This window comes from Salmo trutta, chromosome 22 (assembly GCF_901001165.1).
Source record: "Salmo trutta chromosome 22, fSalTru1.1, whole genome shotgun sequence".
Taxonomy (NCBI): Eukaryota; Metazoa; Chordata; class Actinopteri; order Salmoniformes; family Salmonidae; genus Salmo; species Salmo trutta.
The window spans coordinates 38,382,777-38,399,888 of NC_042978.1; the positions used below are offsets into that span (position 1 = coordinate 38,382,777).

The 17,112-nt window shown below is 42.4% G+C and overlaps 1 protein-coding gene across 3 annotated transcripts in view; it reads right to left on the bottom strand.

The window, feature by feature from the left end:
• Positions 1 to 17,112, bottom strand: part of col24a1 (collagen type XXIV alpha 1 chain) — a 126,587-nt gene that overhangs the window by 20,663 nt on the left and 88,812 nt on the right. For all 3 annotated transcript variants that reach the window (XM_029707929.1, XM_029707930.1, XM_029707931.1), the window contains 5 exons: positions 16,664 to 16,717; positions 9,424 to 9,477; positions 7,769 to 7,876; positions 3,290 to 3,397; positions 2,948 to 3,055 (listed from right to left, as the gene is read on the bottom strand). In XM_029707929.1, the coding sequence (XP_029563789.1) occupies positions 2,948 to 3,055; positions 3,290 to 3,397; positions 7,769 to 7,876; positions 9,424 to 9,477; positions 16,664 to 16,717 (432 nt within the window). The remainder of the gene's footprint in view (positions 1 to 2,947; positions 3,056 to 3,289; positions 3,398 to 7,768; positions 7,877 to 9,423; positions 9,478 to 16,663; positions 16,718 to 17,112) is intronic.

Below are 17,112 nucleotides of genomic sequence, written 5' to 3' on the forward strand. Positions count from 1 at the left end.
TCAATCACAAGACAATAAGACACTCTGACACAACTCAATCACAAGACAAGAAGACACTCTGACACAACTCAATCACAAGACAAGAAGACACTCTGACACAACTCAATTACAATACAAGAAGACACTGACACAACTCAATCACAAGACAATGACACAAGTCAATCACAAGACAATGACACAACTCAATCACAAGACAATAAGACACAACTCAATCACAAGACAATGACACAACTCAATCACAAGACAATGACACAACTCAATCACAAGACAATAAGACACTGACACAACTCAACCACAAGACAATAAGACACTGACACAACTCAATCACAATAAGACACTGACACAACTCAATCACAAGACAATAAGACACTCTGACACAACTCAATCACAAGACAATAAGACACTGACACAACTCAATCACAAGACAATAAGACACTCTGACACAACTCAATCACAATACAATAAGACACTCTGACACAACTCAATCACAAGACAATAAGACACTGACACAACTCAATCACAAGACAATAAGACACTCTGACACAACTCAATCACAAGACAATAAGACACTCTGACACAACTCAATCACAAGACAAGAAGACACTCTGACACAACTCAATTACAATACAAGAAGACACTGACACAACTCAATCACAAGACAATGACACAACTCAATCACAAGACAATGACACAACTCAATCACAAGACAATGACACAACTCAATCACAAGACAATAAGACACAACTCAATCACAAGACAATGACACAACTCAATCACAAGACAATGACACAACTCAATCACAAGACAATGACACAACTCAATCACAAGACAATAAGACACAACTCAACCACAAGACAATGACACAACTCAATCACAAGACAATAAGACACAACACAACCACAAGACAATGACACAACTCAATCACAAGACAATAAGACACTGACACAACTCAACCACAAGACAATAAGACACTGACACAACTCAATCACAATAAGACACTGACACAACTCAATCACAAGACAATAAGACACTCTGACACAACTCAATCACAAGACAATAAGACACTGACACAACTCAATCACAAGACAATAAGACACTCTGACACAACTCAATCACAATACAATAAGACACTCTGACACAACTCAATCACAAGACAATAAGACACTCTGACACAACTCAATCACAAGACAATAAGACACTCTGACACAACTCAATCACAATACAATAAGACACTCTGACACAACTCAATCACAAGACAATAAGACACTGACACAACTCAATCACAAGACAATAAGACACTCTGACACAACTCAATCACAATACAATAAGACACTCTGACACAACTCAATCACAAGACAATAAGACACTCTGACACAACTCAATCACAATACAATAAGACACTCTGACACAACTCAATCACAAGACAATAAGACACTGACACAACTCAATCACAAGACAATAAGACACTGACACAACTCAATCACAAGACAATAAGACACTCTGACACAACTCAATTACAATACAATAAGACACTGACACAACTCAATCACAATACAAGAAGACACAACTCAATCACAAGACAATAAGACACTGACACAACTCAACCACAAGACAATAAGACACTCTGACACAACTCAACCACAAGACAATAAGACACTCTGACACAACTCAACCACAAGACAATAACGCAACCACAAATCGCTCTGATTTGTGGTTATTGCCTCAAAAAGGTAGAGTGTGAAGTTAGTAGGCTATGTTATGAAACCATTTAACCTAGTTTCTGTTCCATATTCTCCCTCCTTGTTATGTATTCCAGACAGGGGTTTGGTCTCTGGTTTGCTCTCTGGTTGCCCTCTCATCCATTATCTTGTCTAACTCCAAGGAACCCGCAGACACAGAAACTAGGACATAAGAATGGTGGGTCCCTTATCGGTCAGTCTGGAGACAGTAGCACTGTCTGAGCACCTCCCCCGTCCCTGTCCCATGTCTGTCTGTCTGCCTGCCTGTCTATCTATCTGTCCTCAGCAGTGGCAGAAGACGGCCTGTGTTTGCACAGCTAATCACAAATTCATCAGATCAATGTGATTTCTTGAATTGAATAAAAGTTTCTAAATTGCTTTCAACACCTCGTGCGTATAGCGGTGGGGCAATGTAGCTGTGGCAGCCTATCAGAATATTTGGAGGTGTGGCTAATTGGGAGCGTGACTCTTTTTGCCAACCCGTGATAGTGAATGTCATTACAGTTATTGTGGCCTATTGTACTTGTAATCCAATTTTAAACTAGTATACGGCCAGCATCTGTAATGATAGTTGCACAATGATGTAATGTAATGATATTTGCATGTTATATTAAACAGCCTGATAAGTTTTATGTGTTAAGGTAGCCATTGCTTGGTTATGATATTGTGGTTTCTAAATGTGAAGGTCTTCTGTAAAGAATACGTTTGAAAACATTATTTAAAGTTACTGAACAAACTTAGTTGTTTAATTTCTAGGGAATTAGTTCAATTGCTTGTAACCCAATTGAAGAAATTTCAATAGGTAATTCCAAAGTCAAAAGTAAACTTGGGACCAGATGAAAAATGGGTTGTATTTACATTAAATATTACTTTGTATTTGTTATTTAATAGGTTCAACCAAAGGGGGAGTAGTTTGAGTATTGAAAGAAATAGGTAGGAAATTGAAATATAATTTGAAGTCAAATATAATATATAAGAAATATTAAAGGTGGCATTGAATTATATATTTGCTTTCAACAAATGTCGTTTTCCTTTTTAATTGAGAAAAACGTTTTTTTTTGGTTGATCTAAATATTCATTTTTTATGATGTTGCTTAAACCTTTTCTGAGCTGTTTATGGCAAATATATGATGCTGTGAATAACCTGTGACCAGTTAGCGGAGCATTGGTGATATTCTACAATGGCTAGATGGACGCTGGACACTCACTGGTTGTCCTTTGAGTCCTGGGTCTCCTATCCTGCCTTGGTCTCCAGATGAGCCCTCCATGCCTTTGATTCCTGGGGTCCCCCTCTCTCCTGCCAAGCCAGACTCTCCCTGGAAACAATACATAGGGGTCAGAGGTCACAGGGTAGAAGGTGGGACTGGCCTGGTCCAAGATCTGTTTGTGCTGTCCTGCCAACTCCACTGGTCATTGTCATGCACAACACTATAGGAGTTGGCTATATAATACAGATCTGGGACCAGGCTAGGGTGGTACTGTAAAGTTAATGGTGAGGGGTCAAAGGGTGTGGGGTGAAGAGGGTACTGGGTGTAGGCTAAGTAGATTACCTTCTCTCCAGCAGGCCCCCTCTCTCCGACCGACCCAGGCAGACCAAGTTCCCCCCTGGGACCAGGTAGTCCTGCCAACCCCTCCTGCCCCACAGTGCCACGCTGGCCCTGACAGAGATAGCACAGACAGTCAACATGGGCACACTAAATCATTGTTGACATGCTGTAAGATAAGCATGAAAAACACTGCTAATCAAATGGTATGTTGTTAAGTGACAGTGACATTCAATCAGGACTGATTCATGGCCTAGGCCTTTGAAAAGTCAAATACTTAACAGTCAGATATTTGCTTATAAAACATCAATACAAATGACTGACTGTTGTTGAACTGTTACAGTGCGCAGAGCTGCCGGCGACCACAATAATTTCCTGTTCCATCAGTGGGCCAGCGGCAGCCCGGGTCGAGGAGAGGGGAGTCAGTCATATTAGAATAACAGATGGAATGAGCCGTCGCCGGCCCGCTGGCCGTAAGTACAGCAACGTCTGTTACTGTCTCGCCTCGCCGGCCGTGAGGTGTAAAGATAACTCATGTCACCGCCGGGATAAAAAATAATCAGGAAGTGGTTTGGAATTACAGAGCTCTAGGTTTGTTGGTAGAACCTCAATCCTTGGGGCTGGAGAGAGGTCTTGCATGAGGAGAGGTACTGTAGCTGTCTCAGTCATTAGATCAGCGGGAGATTTAATTCTGGCCTGGAAATACACGACACACACGCCCATCTGCACTCATTCACACACGACCCACTCAAGTGAGACACACGGGCAATAATGTCCCATCCACCTGATCACAGTAAGGGCTCTGGTCTGAGAACAACTTTGTTCTTTCTCAACCTTAACACGTCTTTTTGACAGACATGTTAACCCTTTACATCGGTGGGAATTGGCCTATATGGATAGGGCTACATTTACATTTCTTACAGAAGAAATATGAAAAGCATATGCATAACCATGGTAGCAATTGAAAGGGAACAGTTTGGAGATAAAGGGAACATTATTAGACCAAAGGTGAGTACACAACAGTTCACCTGAAACAAGACTGAATCCAAACATCGAAACATTACACTGTTGATTTTATGTGCATTTTACATGTACTTTTTGCAGCATTTGTTGATAGCAAAATCTGAAAATACTCTGGATACATTCAGTAACATGATAAAACTATTACTGGAAAATGTGGCGTAGGTGCAACATATGACAAAAAAATGGCAAGGATTTGAGTGAGAGGACTAACTGGAGTCTCCAAGTGTCCACACAACTCTCCAAAATGTGCACAGTTCCTAAGCAATTTCAATGCACTTTTATGACTCAAAGAAGAGTCTTCAACTATAAGGTACTTTTTGAGCTATCTTAGCTGTGCTGTTTAGGAACTAGAGCAAGTACACTTGTAGTTGTTTCATTTGGAACACAACTCTGAATCTCCGCCATCACACAATTACTGCTGTTTGTTTATGCAATCCGAAAACGGTCCATTATAAATCGCAATCTGGGTAAGGTGGGCATGATTTGAAAGCTTGTTCTATTTGCCAACATGACTAGCTAAGTTATAAAATATGATCTTACAGTGTTAGGCTTTCACAAGGCAATTTAGAGAAACATATGTTATTTTTGGAGCGCATTAGAAAGAAGTCATGAGTGCATTCAGGTGCGTGTACCGCAGCGACTTTTCTTCACAATAAACAAACATAGGCTCATTCTGTTCAGAACAACCCAGGGTATTACGCCATGTCATTGTGTAACTGTAAATCAAACAAAGCGATCATAAACGTTGACACTGTATATGATTTGGAAATGTGAAGTACACATTTGGACCGTATGGGTGTTTGGCTTGATTGTAAGACATCAAAGTGGTATTTATTATAATCCTCAATGACTCATCTTTCAAAATACATAGAGTCATCTTAATTTACAGCTTTCCCCTCACTTAGACAACAAAATATTCGCAAAAGTTGCCCAATTACCAGAACGGCAATCAGTCAAAAGCCATACATTGCTGTGAAGCGCAGAGCCAGGGCTCTGACGTCATGTATATAATGTTACAGAACAGTGATTACGTTTTAATTAAGGTGCTTATTAGTGCCCAAAACTGCCATTTTCAACCAGTATAGAGGCATGAGTGTAAAAGGCTACCCAAATATAATAAATAAACCCCTTTAGCATTACTACTCTGGCTAAGTGGATTGAGTGGCAAAAGTGCAACTAATGTACTACCTGCATCCAATGGAATTAATTAGGGAGAGACCAGGAGAGAAAGAGGAAGCAAGAGAGACAGAGAGGAGAGAGAGACAGAAGGAGATAGAGACAGAAGGAGATAGAGAGAGAGAGGCAGAGAGGAGAGAGAGACAGAAGGAGGTAGAGAGAGACAGAGAGGCAGAGAGGAGAGACAGAAGGAGATAGAGAGGGACAGAGACGCGGAGAGGAGAGAGAGACAGAAGGAGACAGAGAGAGACAGAGAGGCAGAGAGGAGAGACAGAAGGAGATAGAGGGGGACAGAGAGGCGGAGAGGAGAGAGAGACAGAAGGAGACAGAGAGAGACAGAGACGCAGAGAGGAGAGACAGAAGGAGATAGAGAGGCAGAGAGGAGAGAGAGACAGAAGGAGATAGAGAAAAACAGAGTGATAGACAGCTAGTGGTCAGACTGTTTGGTCAGTAAGATACTACTAGATTTGGGGGATGGTGCTCAGGTCAGGGGGACACAGAGGCTAGTCTATGATATGGTCCTCCTCTGCCTCCTACATATTTTCATTAATGACTAGCATTCCCCTAACTCCGTCTGACACAAGTTAGACCCACAGAGAGACAGAAACAATTACTGCCAGGCATGTACCATTCACTGGTTACGCCATTCAACCAATTCAGAAAAGGGACATGGAGGGAGAGGAAGAGAAATAGGAGGAAAGGGAAGACAGAAGAGGAGGAGGATGAGGAAGAAAATGGTGATGATAATGATGAAGAGTTGAACAAGTAGTGGAGGAGGAAGAGGAAGGAGGACAGAGTGTACTGTAAAACACTCCGATAGGTCGGCTCCTCTAGGGTAGCTGAAGCAGTAGTTCTGACTGTATTGTTTTCCCTTGGGAGGTAATGTAGTTACAGTATGTGTGTAAAATCACCCTGGTTGTTTCCTGCTGGGATATCCCTCCCTGTGAGAGAGAGTCTATGTGTTTTCACCGTAAAGAACTCCCTCCCTAACCACCTCTGTGCCACCAGACCTGCTTCTTATGTAACTGACAGACAGGGTGGCTAATACTGAAGGTCATCCACTGTCGGTCTGGCTGTCTGAGTAGCAGGGGAAGACTAAAGGACATCCATGCATGAAATACCCACATACTCAGGGCTGCCGGGGCTGCAGACTTTAGTATAAAGAATCCCATTGATCTCTGACCACAGAAACCCAATCAAATCAAATAAGCCATTTAATGACCAGTCATTTCCTGACAAATAAGCTTCAGCACTTTAAACACAGCTGGTGGGAGCAGGGTCCGTATTCATTAAGCCTCCCAGTGTGCAGGAGTGCTGAACTAGGATCAGTTTCTCCTTTTAGATTATAATTGCTGGACAGGGTAGACCTGATGCTAGATCAGTATAAGAATACGGGCCCAGAAGGAGAGGGAGAAGGGAAAGGGAGGGGCAGCCATATTTCAGTCTTCTAAAGCTCCATTTCTCCTGTGATATGTTGATTTACTGGATTACAGGAGTCTTTCCATCCTGGTTGCAGTCTAGCCACAATCACATTAATAATGTGTTGTTGTCTTAATCTACTTAAAGGATTTTTGTTCTTCATTAGTCCACTGTTCCCAAGATGTTTTGAATGTCAGCAGTCAAATTTTCAAGATTTAGGATTTTCAAGAAGTATTTGTTTTGCATCATGTGATGCATTATGCATCATCATTATGATGTGGCAAGTGACACTTTGCTTCTTGAAAATCCAATATCTTGAAAACTTGATTGCTGACATGGACTAATGAAAGAAATACTATAATATAGTTTTGAGTGTATTTTTCCTTTAATAATGGGATAATCTCATAACTTTATTCAGCCCATTCTTCAGTTTGGCCATTGTTGGAGATTTACTGTGACGCTAGCTAGTGTTGTTATTCCGTGTAATGTCACAAGAGAAATAGATGAGTGAGGTTTTGAGCGAGGAGACGTGGTAAAACTAAATAAGAAAGGGGTCACTGGATCGTAAACTTTATTCTGATTCAGAGAGCGGGTCAGACTGTCAGCCACAGACATGTAACGATGCTGAGAGAATGGCTCTCTATAAGTTTGCTTACACAATGTAATAATCCCGACTCTTACTGTGACCTACTGTAGAGCACGGACAGGGCAAGAGTTTGTTTATGGACAGATTATAGGGCCCCATTCTGTGTGTGTGTGTGTGTGTCTGCAGGCACGGGAAAAAATTGTGCCTGATGAGTGTGTAGCTACCTGTGTGTGTGTGCGTGTGTGTGTGTGTGTGTGTGAGGGACAGGATATGATGCCTACCTGTCGCCCAGTCTTCCCTGGAAATCCTGGTAACCCAACTAGTCCTGGAGGACCGTCAGGCCCAGCGTATCCCTCCATGCCTCTGGGTCCAAGTAAACCAACTTCGCCCTGGGAAATACAAAACAACAATATCAAACTCAATCTGTCGTGTCTCCATGACAATACTTGTAAAGGCATTAGTTATGGACGTGAATATTCAGGTCTTAGCCAGTATGCATTTTATCCAACCACCTACACTACGATACACTACCGCACTAATCTCCCAACCTTTCCCAGTCCCCCACGGCCTTCTCCCCCTTAGTTGGCTGTATAGAAATCTACCTTCAGAAACATCTGGAATAAAGAGATACATTCCCAACTGGCAGTGATGGCCTGGGATCTATATCTGTTTTATGGAAAACAAAGGGAAGTGCATTTTGACCTCAACATATTGTCATGTGCTCTAATATTCTATAGACTGACTATATACAGCACTGAACATTTTGTCCTGCTACTTTAACGAAACAAACCCAATGAAATGTCATGTCATGGAGAGTACATGTACTGGACATTGTTATGGACTTCTCTGTAAATATGAAATCAAATAAAATTGTATTTGTCACATGTGCCGAATACTGACAAGCCCAAGTAACACAATAAAATAACAATAACGAAACTATATACAGGGGGTACCGGTAGTTAGTCAATGTGTGGGGTTACAGGTTAGTTGAGGTAATTGATGTAATATGTACATGTACCGTAGGTAGGGGTAAAGTGACTATGCATAGATAATAAACAGAGTAGCAGCAGTGTAAAAAAAAGAGAGGGGGGGGGGGGGGGTGAATGCAAATAGTCCAGGTAGCCATTTGATTAGCTGTTCAGCAGTCTTACAGCTTGGGAGTAGAAGCTGTTAAGCAGCCTTTTGGACCTAGACTTGGCGCTCCAGTACCGCTTGCCGTGCGGTAGCAGAGAGAGCAGTCCAGGGTGGCTGGAGTCTTTGACAATTTTTGGGCCTTCCTCTGACACCGCCTAGTAGAGAGGTCCTGAATGGCAGGAAGCTTGGCCCCAGTGATGTACTGGGTCGTACGCACTACCCTCTGTAGCGCCTTACGGCCGGATGCCGAAGGTTTCCATACTAGGCGGTGATGCAACCGGTCAGGATGCTCTCGATGGTGCAGCTGTAGAACCTTTTGATACCATCACTCAGCATGTTCTCGGCGATAACTCATTCAATTTGTTTCCATCACTCCACGGCCTCTCCCTCTCCATCATCCGTCCTTCCCTGCTTTCTATCTCTTCACACAGGCTCTCTCTCTCTCTCTCTCTCTGTCTGTCCCTCTATCTCTACTTCTCTCCCCCCTACAAAGTAGTCCATAACGTAAATGTTATGGACTAATCTCCACGCAACACAATGCATTAGGCTTGTTTATTGTAGTACAGAATGTAATGCAGTATCTCTTACCTCCCTCTGTATCTCTCTACATCTCTCCCATCACACTCTCCCTCTGTACATCTCTCCCATCACCCTCTCCCTCTGTACATCTCTCCCATCACCCTCTCCCTCTGTACATCTCTGCCATCACCCTCTCCCTCTGTACATCTCTGCCATCACCCTCTCCCTCTGTCCATCTTTCTTTCTTCATGTCTTCTCTACATTGTGGTGATGTGATACTTACTTCAACACCAGCGGTCCCAGTCAGGCCCCTCGCTCCTTTCTTCCCTTCGAAGCCCTGTACACACACACACACACACACACACTCCAATTGTTTTGTTACCAATAAAAACAAATCCATTATTTATCTACATGTGTCTGCTTATTCCGACAGAGGCAGTCCCTTCCTCTGTATGTGTGTGGTTACTTTACAGTTTTTTACAATCACTTTGGCACTAATTTCAGAACCTTGATGTCATTTTTCAAAACTCTAGACACAAAACTCACAACCGATGATCAAAAAGCACATTTTCAAAACTAACACTTTTTCCAATTGCTTGGATACAATACACATAAAGCTAAGATCATTTGTTCATTGAACTAAAATCACCTGTTCAAAATGACACAACTTAACATCAAAGTATTACCATTTCAAAATGCAACTCACACATTACATCTGAGATGACTGTCTATTAATTTCATTACAATGATCTAACTATCAATTGATACACCTGATGAAAATGATAACTGTTGCATTACTCTTAATGCATAGTTTTATGGAAACTGACAAACAATATTCCATGTTTAGATCATGAAAGCTTCAGGATAATGAGATCCAGTGACAACAATTACCGTGGAACATGAACCAATTGGACTACATTATCTATGGATGTAATATTTCATCATCATTCTTTATCAGACACTGTTTCTATGGTCCCATGTACCACTTTTCCAGACCCTGTTTTCAGATTTGACATTACTGTGTACTACGGCCACTTTATTAAGTACACCTATCTAGCACTGGGTAGGACCCCCTTTTGCAGCATGCACACCATTGTTTTAAACGGCTGTTATTTGAGCATTTGTGGCCTTTCTGTTAGCTTGAATGAGTCGGGACATTCTCCTCTGACCTCTCTCATTAACAAGGTGTTTTTTTCCCACAGAACTGCCGCTCACTGAATGTGTTTTGTTTATCGCACCATTCTCTGTAAACTCTAGAGACTGTAGTGCGCAAAAATCCCAGGAAAGCAGCTGTTTCTGAGATGCTGGAATCACCATGTGTGGCACCAGCAATCATACCACGGTCAAAGGGGCATCTTGCCCGTTCTAATGTTTGGTCGAACAACAACTAAAACTCTCTACTCTATATACTCTACATATTGAGTTGCAGGCAGCCACATGATTCGCTATTCAAAGGAGCAGGCTATTTGCGTTAACACGCAGGTGTACCTATTAAAGTGGCCGGTGAGTGTATGTATGCAGGCCCTTGTAATTGCTTTTCCAAAACTGCCAACTCGTTACTGATGATTGATTTCACATTGTGGTGCGGGTATCTAGTGAGTGGTATGCACCTAGGATCAAGGGAGACACTAAAGTGTTTTAGTACTATATCTCTTGACCAATGATGAAAATAATCATGGCCTCTAAACCTTCAAGCTGCATACTGGACCCTATTCCAACTAAACTACTGAAAGAGCTGCTTCCTGTGCTTGGCCCTCCTATGTTGAACATAATAAACGGCTCTCTATCCACCGGATGTGTACCAAACTCACTAAAAGTGGCACTAATAAAGCCTCTCTTGAGAAAGCCAAACCTTGACCTAGAAAATATAAAAAACTATCGGCCTATATTGAATCTTCCATTCCTCTCAAAATATTTTGAAAAAGCTGTTGCGCAGCAACTCACTGCCTTCCTGAAGACAAACAATGTATACGAAACGGTTTTAGGCCCCATCATAGCACTGAGACTGCACTTGTGAAGGTGGTAAATTACCTTTTAATGATGTCAGACCGAGGCTCTGCATCTGTCCTCGTGCTCCTAGATCTTAGTGCTGCTTTTGATACCATCGATCACCACATTCTTTTGGAGAGATTGGAAACCCAAATTGGTCTACACGGACAAGTTCTGGCCTGGTTTAGATCTTATCTGTCGGAAAGATATCAGTTTGTCTCTGTGAATGATTTGTCCTCTGACAAATCAACTGTAAATTTCGGTGTTCCTCAAGGTTCCGTTTTAGGACCACAATTGTTTTCCCTATATATTTTACCTCTTGGGGATGTAATTCGAAAACATAATGTTAAATTTCACTGCTATGCAGATGACACACAGCTGGACATTTCAATGAAACATGGTGAAGCCCCAAAATTACCCTCGCTAGAAGCCTGTGTTTCAGACATAAGGAAGTGGATGGCTGCAAACTTTCTACTTTTAAACTCGGACAAAACAGAGATGCTTGTTCTAGGTCCCAAGAAACAAAGAGATCTTCTGTTAAATCTGACAATTAATCTTGATGGTTGTACAGTCGTCTCAAATAAAACTGTGAAGGACCTCGGCGTTACTCTGGACCCTGATCTCTCTTTGGAAGAACATATCAAGACTGTTTCAAGGACAGCTTTTTTCCATCTACGTAACATTGCAAAAATCAGAAACTTTCTGTCCACAAATGATGCAGAAAAATTAATCCATGCTTTTGTTACTTCTAGGTTGGACTACTGCAATGCTCTACTTTTCGGCTACCCGGATAAAGCACTAAATAAACTTCAGTTAGTGCTAGATACGGCTGCTAGAATCCTGACTAGAACCCCAAAATTTGATCATATTACTCCAGTGTTAGCCTCCCTACACTGGCTTCCTGTAAAGGGAAGGGCTGATTTCAAGGTTTTACTGCTAACCTACAAAGCATTACATGGGCTTGCTCCTACCTATCTTTCCGATTTGGTCCTGCCGTACATACCTACACGTACGCTACGGTCACAAGACGCAGGCCTCCTAATTGTCCCTAGAATTTCTAAGCAAACAGCTGGAGGCAGGGCTTTCTCCTATAGAGCTCAATTTTTATGGAATAGTCTGCCTACCCATGTGAGAGATGCAGACTCGGTCTCAACCTTTAAGTCTTTACTGAAGACTCATCTCTTCAGTGGGTCCTATGATTGAGTGTAGTCTGGCCCAGAGTGGGAAGGTGAACAGAAAGGCTCTGGAGCAACGAACCGCCCTTGCTGTCTCTGCCTGAGTCACTGGCTTATTGGTGTTCTTCCATGCCGTCCCTAGGAGGGGTGCGTCACTTGAGTGGGTTGAGTCACTGACGTGGTCTTCCTGTCTGGGTTGGCGCCCCCCCTTGGGTTGTGCCGTGGCGGAGATCTTTGTGGGCTATACTCAGCCTTGTCTCAGGATGGTAAGTTGGTGGTTGAAGATATCCCTCTAGTGGTGTGGGGGCTGTGCTTTGGCAAAGTGGGTGGGGTTATATACTTCCTGTTTGGCCCTGTCCGGGGGTATCGTCGGATGGGGCCACAGTGTCTCCTGACCCCTCCTGTCTCAGCCTCTAGTATTTATGCTGCAGTAGTTTATGTGTCGGGGGGCGAGGGTCAGTCTGTTATATCTGGAGTATTTCTCCTGTCTTATCCAATGTCCTGTGTGAATTTAAGTATGCTCTCTCTAATTCTCTCTTTCTTTCTTTCTTTCTTTCTTTCTTTCTTTCTTTCTTTTTTTCTCTCTCTCTCTCTCGGAGGACCTGAGCCCTAGGACCATGCCTCAGGACTACCTGACATGATGAATCATTGCTGTCCCCAGTCCACCTGGCCATGCTGCTGCTCCAGTTTCAACTGTTCTGCCTGCGGCTATGGAACCCTGACCTGTTCACCGGACGTGCTACCTGTCCCAGACCTGCTGTTTTCAACTCTCTAGAGACAGCAGGAGCGGTAGAGATACTCTCAATGATCGGCTATGAAAAGCCAACTGACACTTACTCTTGAGGTGCTGACTTGTTGCACCCTCGACAACTGTAATTATTATTATTTGACCATGCTGGTCATTTATGAACATTTGAACATCTTGGCCATGTTCTGTTATAATCTCCACCCGGCACAGCCAGAAGAGGACTGGCCACCCCTCATAGCCTGGTTCCTCTCTAGGTTTCTTCCTAGGTTTTGGCCTTTCTAGGGAGTTTTTCCTAGCCACCGTGCTTCTACACCTGCATTGCTTGCTGTTGGGGTTTTAGGCTGGATTTCTGTACAGCACTTTGAGATATCAGCTGATGTAAGAAGGGCTATATAAATAAATTTGATTTGATTTTGATTTGACCTGCAGCAACATAGCGATAACATGGAGTCAGCTGGTGATCCAGGTCACAATAGAGGTCAAGCAGTGGGAGGAGGAAGACGAGGAAGACGTGGTGGTCAAAGGAATGTCAGGAGACAAGCACCCCTTCTGAGTGGTGGTCGTGGGCTTCGTTTGAGAGGTGTGGGGGAACGTGGTAGAGCACAAGGCCACGAACCAAGACAGCGGCAGCAACAGCAAAGAGTGTCCAATGAAATCCGAGCAATAGTTGTAGACCCTGTCGTAAATCATGCCATGACAATGACTGAGGCAGCTACAATGATTCAACCAAACCTCAGAAGATCAATTGTGGCCTCAATCATCAGAACTTTCCGCAATGAGAACCGGTAAGTCTTCAGCATGCACTAAACATTAGGCTACTCTCAATTGTCAAATTACTGTATACTGCATGCCAATGTGTACCACAGAGTAGGTGATGTGACTAAATGTGTTCTTACTGTCATTTACCCTGCAGAATTGAGACTAGGCCAAATAGGGGAGGCAGAGGCAAAATTCTGACTGACCAACAAGAGCGGGCTGTGGTCAATTTGGTTCGGGTCAAAAATGATATTCGCCTTACAGAAATCCGGCAGCACATCTTGGACAATGACGACATGTTCAACAACGTGGAAGCCATAAGTTTGCCAACTATTGCACACATGCTGAAAAGGCACCAGGTGTCTCTAAAACAGCTATACCGTGTGCCTTTTGAAAGAAATGCAGACAGAGTGAAGCAACTGAGGACTGAGTATGTTCAGGTATGTTCAGTTTCAAGATTCCTGTTGTGAAAAATTCCCCCCAGTAATTATCTTTCCAAAATGTCTTTTTAGAGGGTGATGAAGCTGGATGCTGACGAAAACCATCACAAATTCCTATTTTTGGATGAGGCAGGGTTCAACCTGGCCAAGACAAGAAGGAGAGGTCGGAATTTCATTGGCCAGCGAGCAACCATCCAAGTACCTGCCCAACGTGGAACAAACATCCCCATGTGTGCGGCTATATCGGAAGAGGGTGTGGTGGGACGCAGACCTCGTATTGGATCATTTAATGCAGCTCTCCTTGTAACCTTCCTTGATGAGCTAAATCAGGTCTGTAGAGCTGATGGCGTGACCTACGTCATTGTGTGGGATAATGTCAGGTTCCACCATGCTGAAATGGTGCAAGCATGGTTTCAGACCCATCTACAATTTACCAACTTGTACTTACCTCCATACTCTCCTTTACTTAACCCGACTGAGGAATTTTTCTCCACATGGAGGTGGAAGGTATATGATAGGCGACCTCACGAACAAGCCACCCTTCTCCAGGCCATGGATGACGCATGCAATGACATCATGGCAGACCAGTGTCAGGCCTGGATTCGCCATGCCCGAAGATTCTTCCCAAGATGTTTGGCTAATGAAAACATCCATTGTGATGTGGATGAGAACCTGTGGCCAAATCCACAAGACAGGGTTGATGGAAATATAGAAGTACAGTAATCAATCCTTTGTTTTGCTTTTTACAGTAAGCCAGGTGAGGAACACTGCAATTGACGTTTTACTGTAGTTTTTTTCTTTTTTGTAGCTAATTATTTTTGCTTTGATTCAAAGAAACGTATGTTGTGATTTTATTGTATATCATCAATACATTTCAGATTTTGTTAAATGATTCCACTGTGTCTGTAGTATTCGCTCTACTAGTCCTTTTACAGTGATGTATTTACGTGTAGTACCATAATGAAACATGTATCACATATTTTGTACTACAATATTTAATGATTGAACGAACAACTACACAGTGAAACTATCGGTATCTTGTGTGTGGGTGATCTAAATGAATGTTCCTATGGTATTTCATGATTAATTAGTTATTTGAACCAATGTTTCTGTAAGTGCAAGGTTTCTTTAAAGATATGAATGCACAATGCAATGTTTTGAACATTGGACAGCCTGTGTTACAAGTGATGACCGTTTTGAGTTTTGTGTCTAGAGTTTTGAAAAATGACCACAAGGTTCTGAAATTAGTGCCAAAGTGATTGTAAAAAACTGTAAGCTTTGGCTAACTGCAGACTAAATGGATGTTTACATATACAGTTCTGCGTAGTGTATACTTCAATCATAGACCTCTAGTCTTGTGTTACTCCAGTTCAGATTTTTCTAAGAAGGCCGAACTTGCACTCAATATGTGATGCAACAATATTGACTCAATCTGATAAAATAGGCAAATAGGCCAAGTCACATGTCTTAACATGTCAAAGGTATTCAGAACTATGTATGTAAGATACAGTACCTCAGCTTGTTTTTAGGAAATATGTGACCATATGCAGAACAAAGAATCCTATTTCTGTACATAAAGAGCTATATTCCATAAAGAGCAACATTATGTCACAAATGAATGATATTCACAAACTCTGAAAATGTATACATTATCAAGCTGCAGTTAAAATAATTCAGAATTGAAGTGAAAAAAAAAATCATACTTGAAGTAAAATAATTCAGACTTGAAGTGAAGTAATTTAGACTTGAAGAGCATAATAAATAGCTCCTTTTCCAAAATTCTAACTGATGCCAGCTTTCTGCATTCTTGTGTGTATTCTCAAGCCTTGTGGAATTCAGACGGAACACTTTGAAGCACGAAGGGCACAGTGGGTGGCCAAACAAACATAATTCTCTGCTTCCTTCTTTCCCCCTCTTTCTCTCCTTCCCTCATCCGTCTTCTCTGGTATCAAAGGCACAGATGCTCAAGCCCGTCTGCATTGTTTTGGCCCAGTCTGATTTCATGGGAATAAAAGTGTTTTTTTCTCCCTCTCTTCACATGACAATGCTTATGCTCTGGCACTTCGGCTTGTTGATCGAGAGCAATAGAGTCCTAGGTTAAAAACAGTTGTCTCCACGGCTTGGCTAGCTTGTTAGGAACTGCAGTTTGGAAGTGAGGGTCGCCTCTTCTCCCATAGCGTTGACAGGTGATTGCTCAACCCAACCCTCATGGTGTTCGGAGCCATGGAAGCCTGTAGGAAGGCTTCTGCAGTAGGCTGGAGTAACACTTTATTTGGTCATCTAGTTATACAGTAACATCTCATCTAGAGCTCCAGGGAGACATGATTTAACAAACTCTGTGCTTTCCTTTCCCCAAGCCAGGAGCGGAATGAGTCCTATGCATTGATTTACAAAGAATAGCATGAACACACTCACCTGAGTTCCCATTTCTCCTTTCGGGCCCGGTTCTCCGGGTTCCCCTGGTGTTCCCTAATCAACAAAATCACACACACACACACACACACACACACACACACACACACACACACACACACACACACACACACACACACACACACACACACACACACAAACACACACACACACACACACACACACACACACACACACGATTTATTCTTATTTCAATGTGCAAAATGTGACCTAGAAATACAGTTGAAGTCGGAAGTTCCATACACTTTAGCCAAATACATTTAAACTCAGTTTTTCACAATTCCTGACATTTAATCATAGTAAAAATTCCCTGTCTTCGGTCAGTTAGGATCACCACTTTATTTTAAGAATGTGAAATTATTTATTTCAGCTTTTATTTCTTTCATCACATTCCCAGTGGGTCAGAAGTTTACATACACTCAATTAGTATT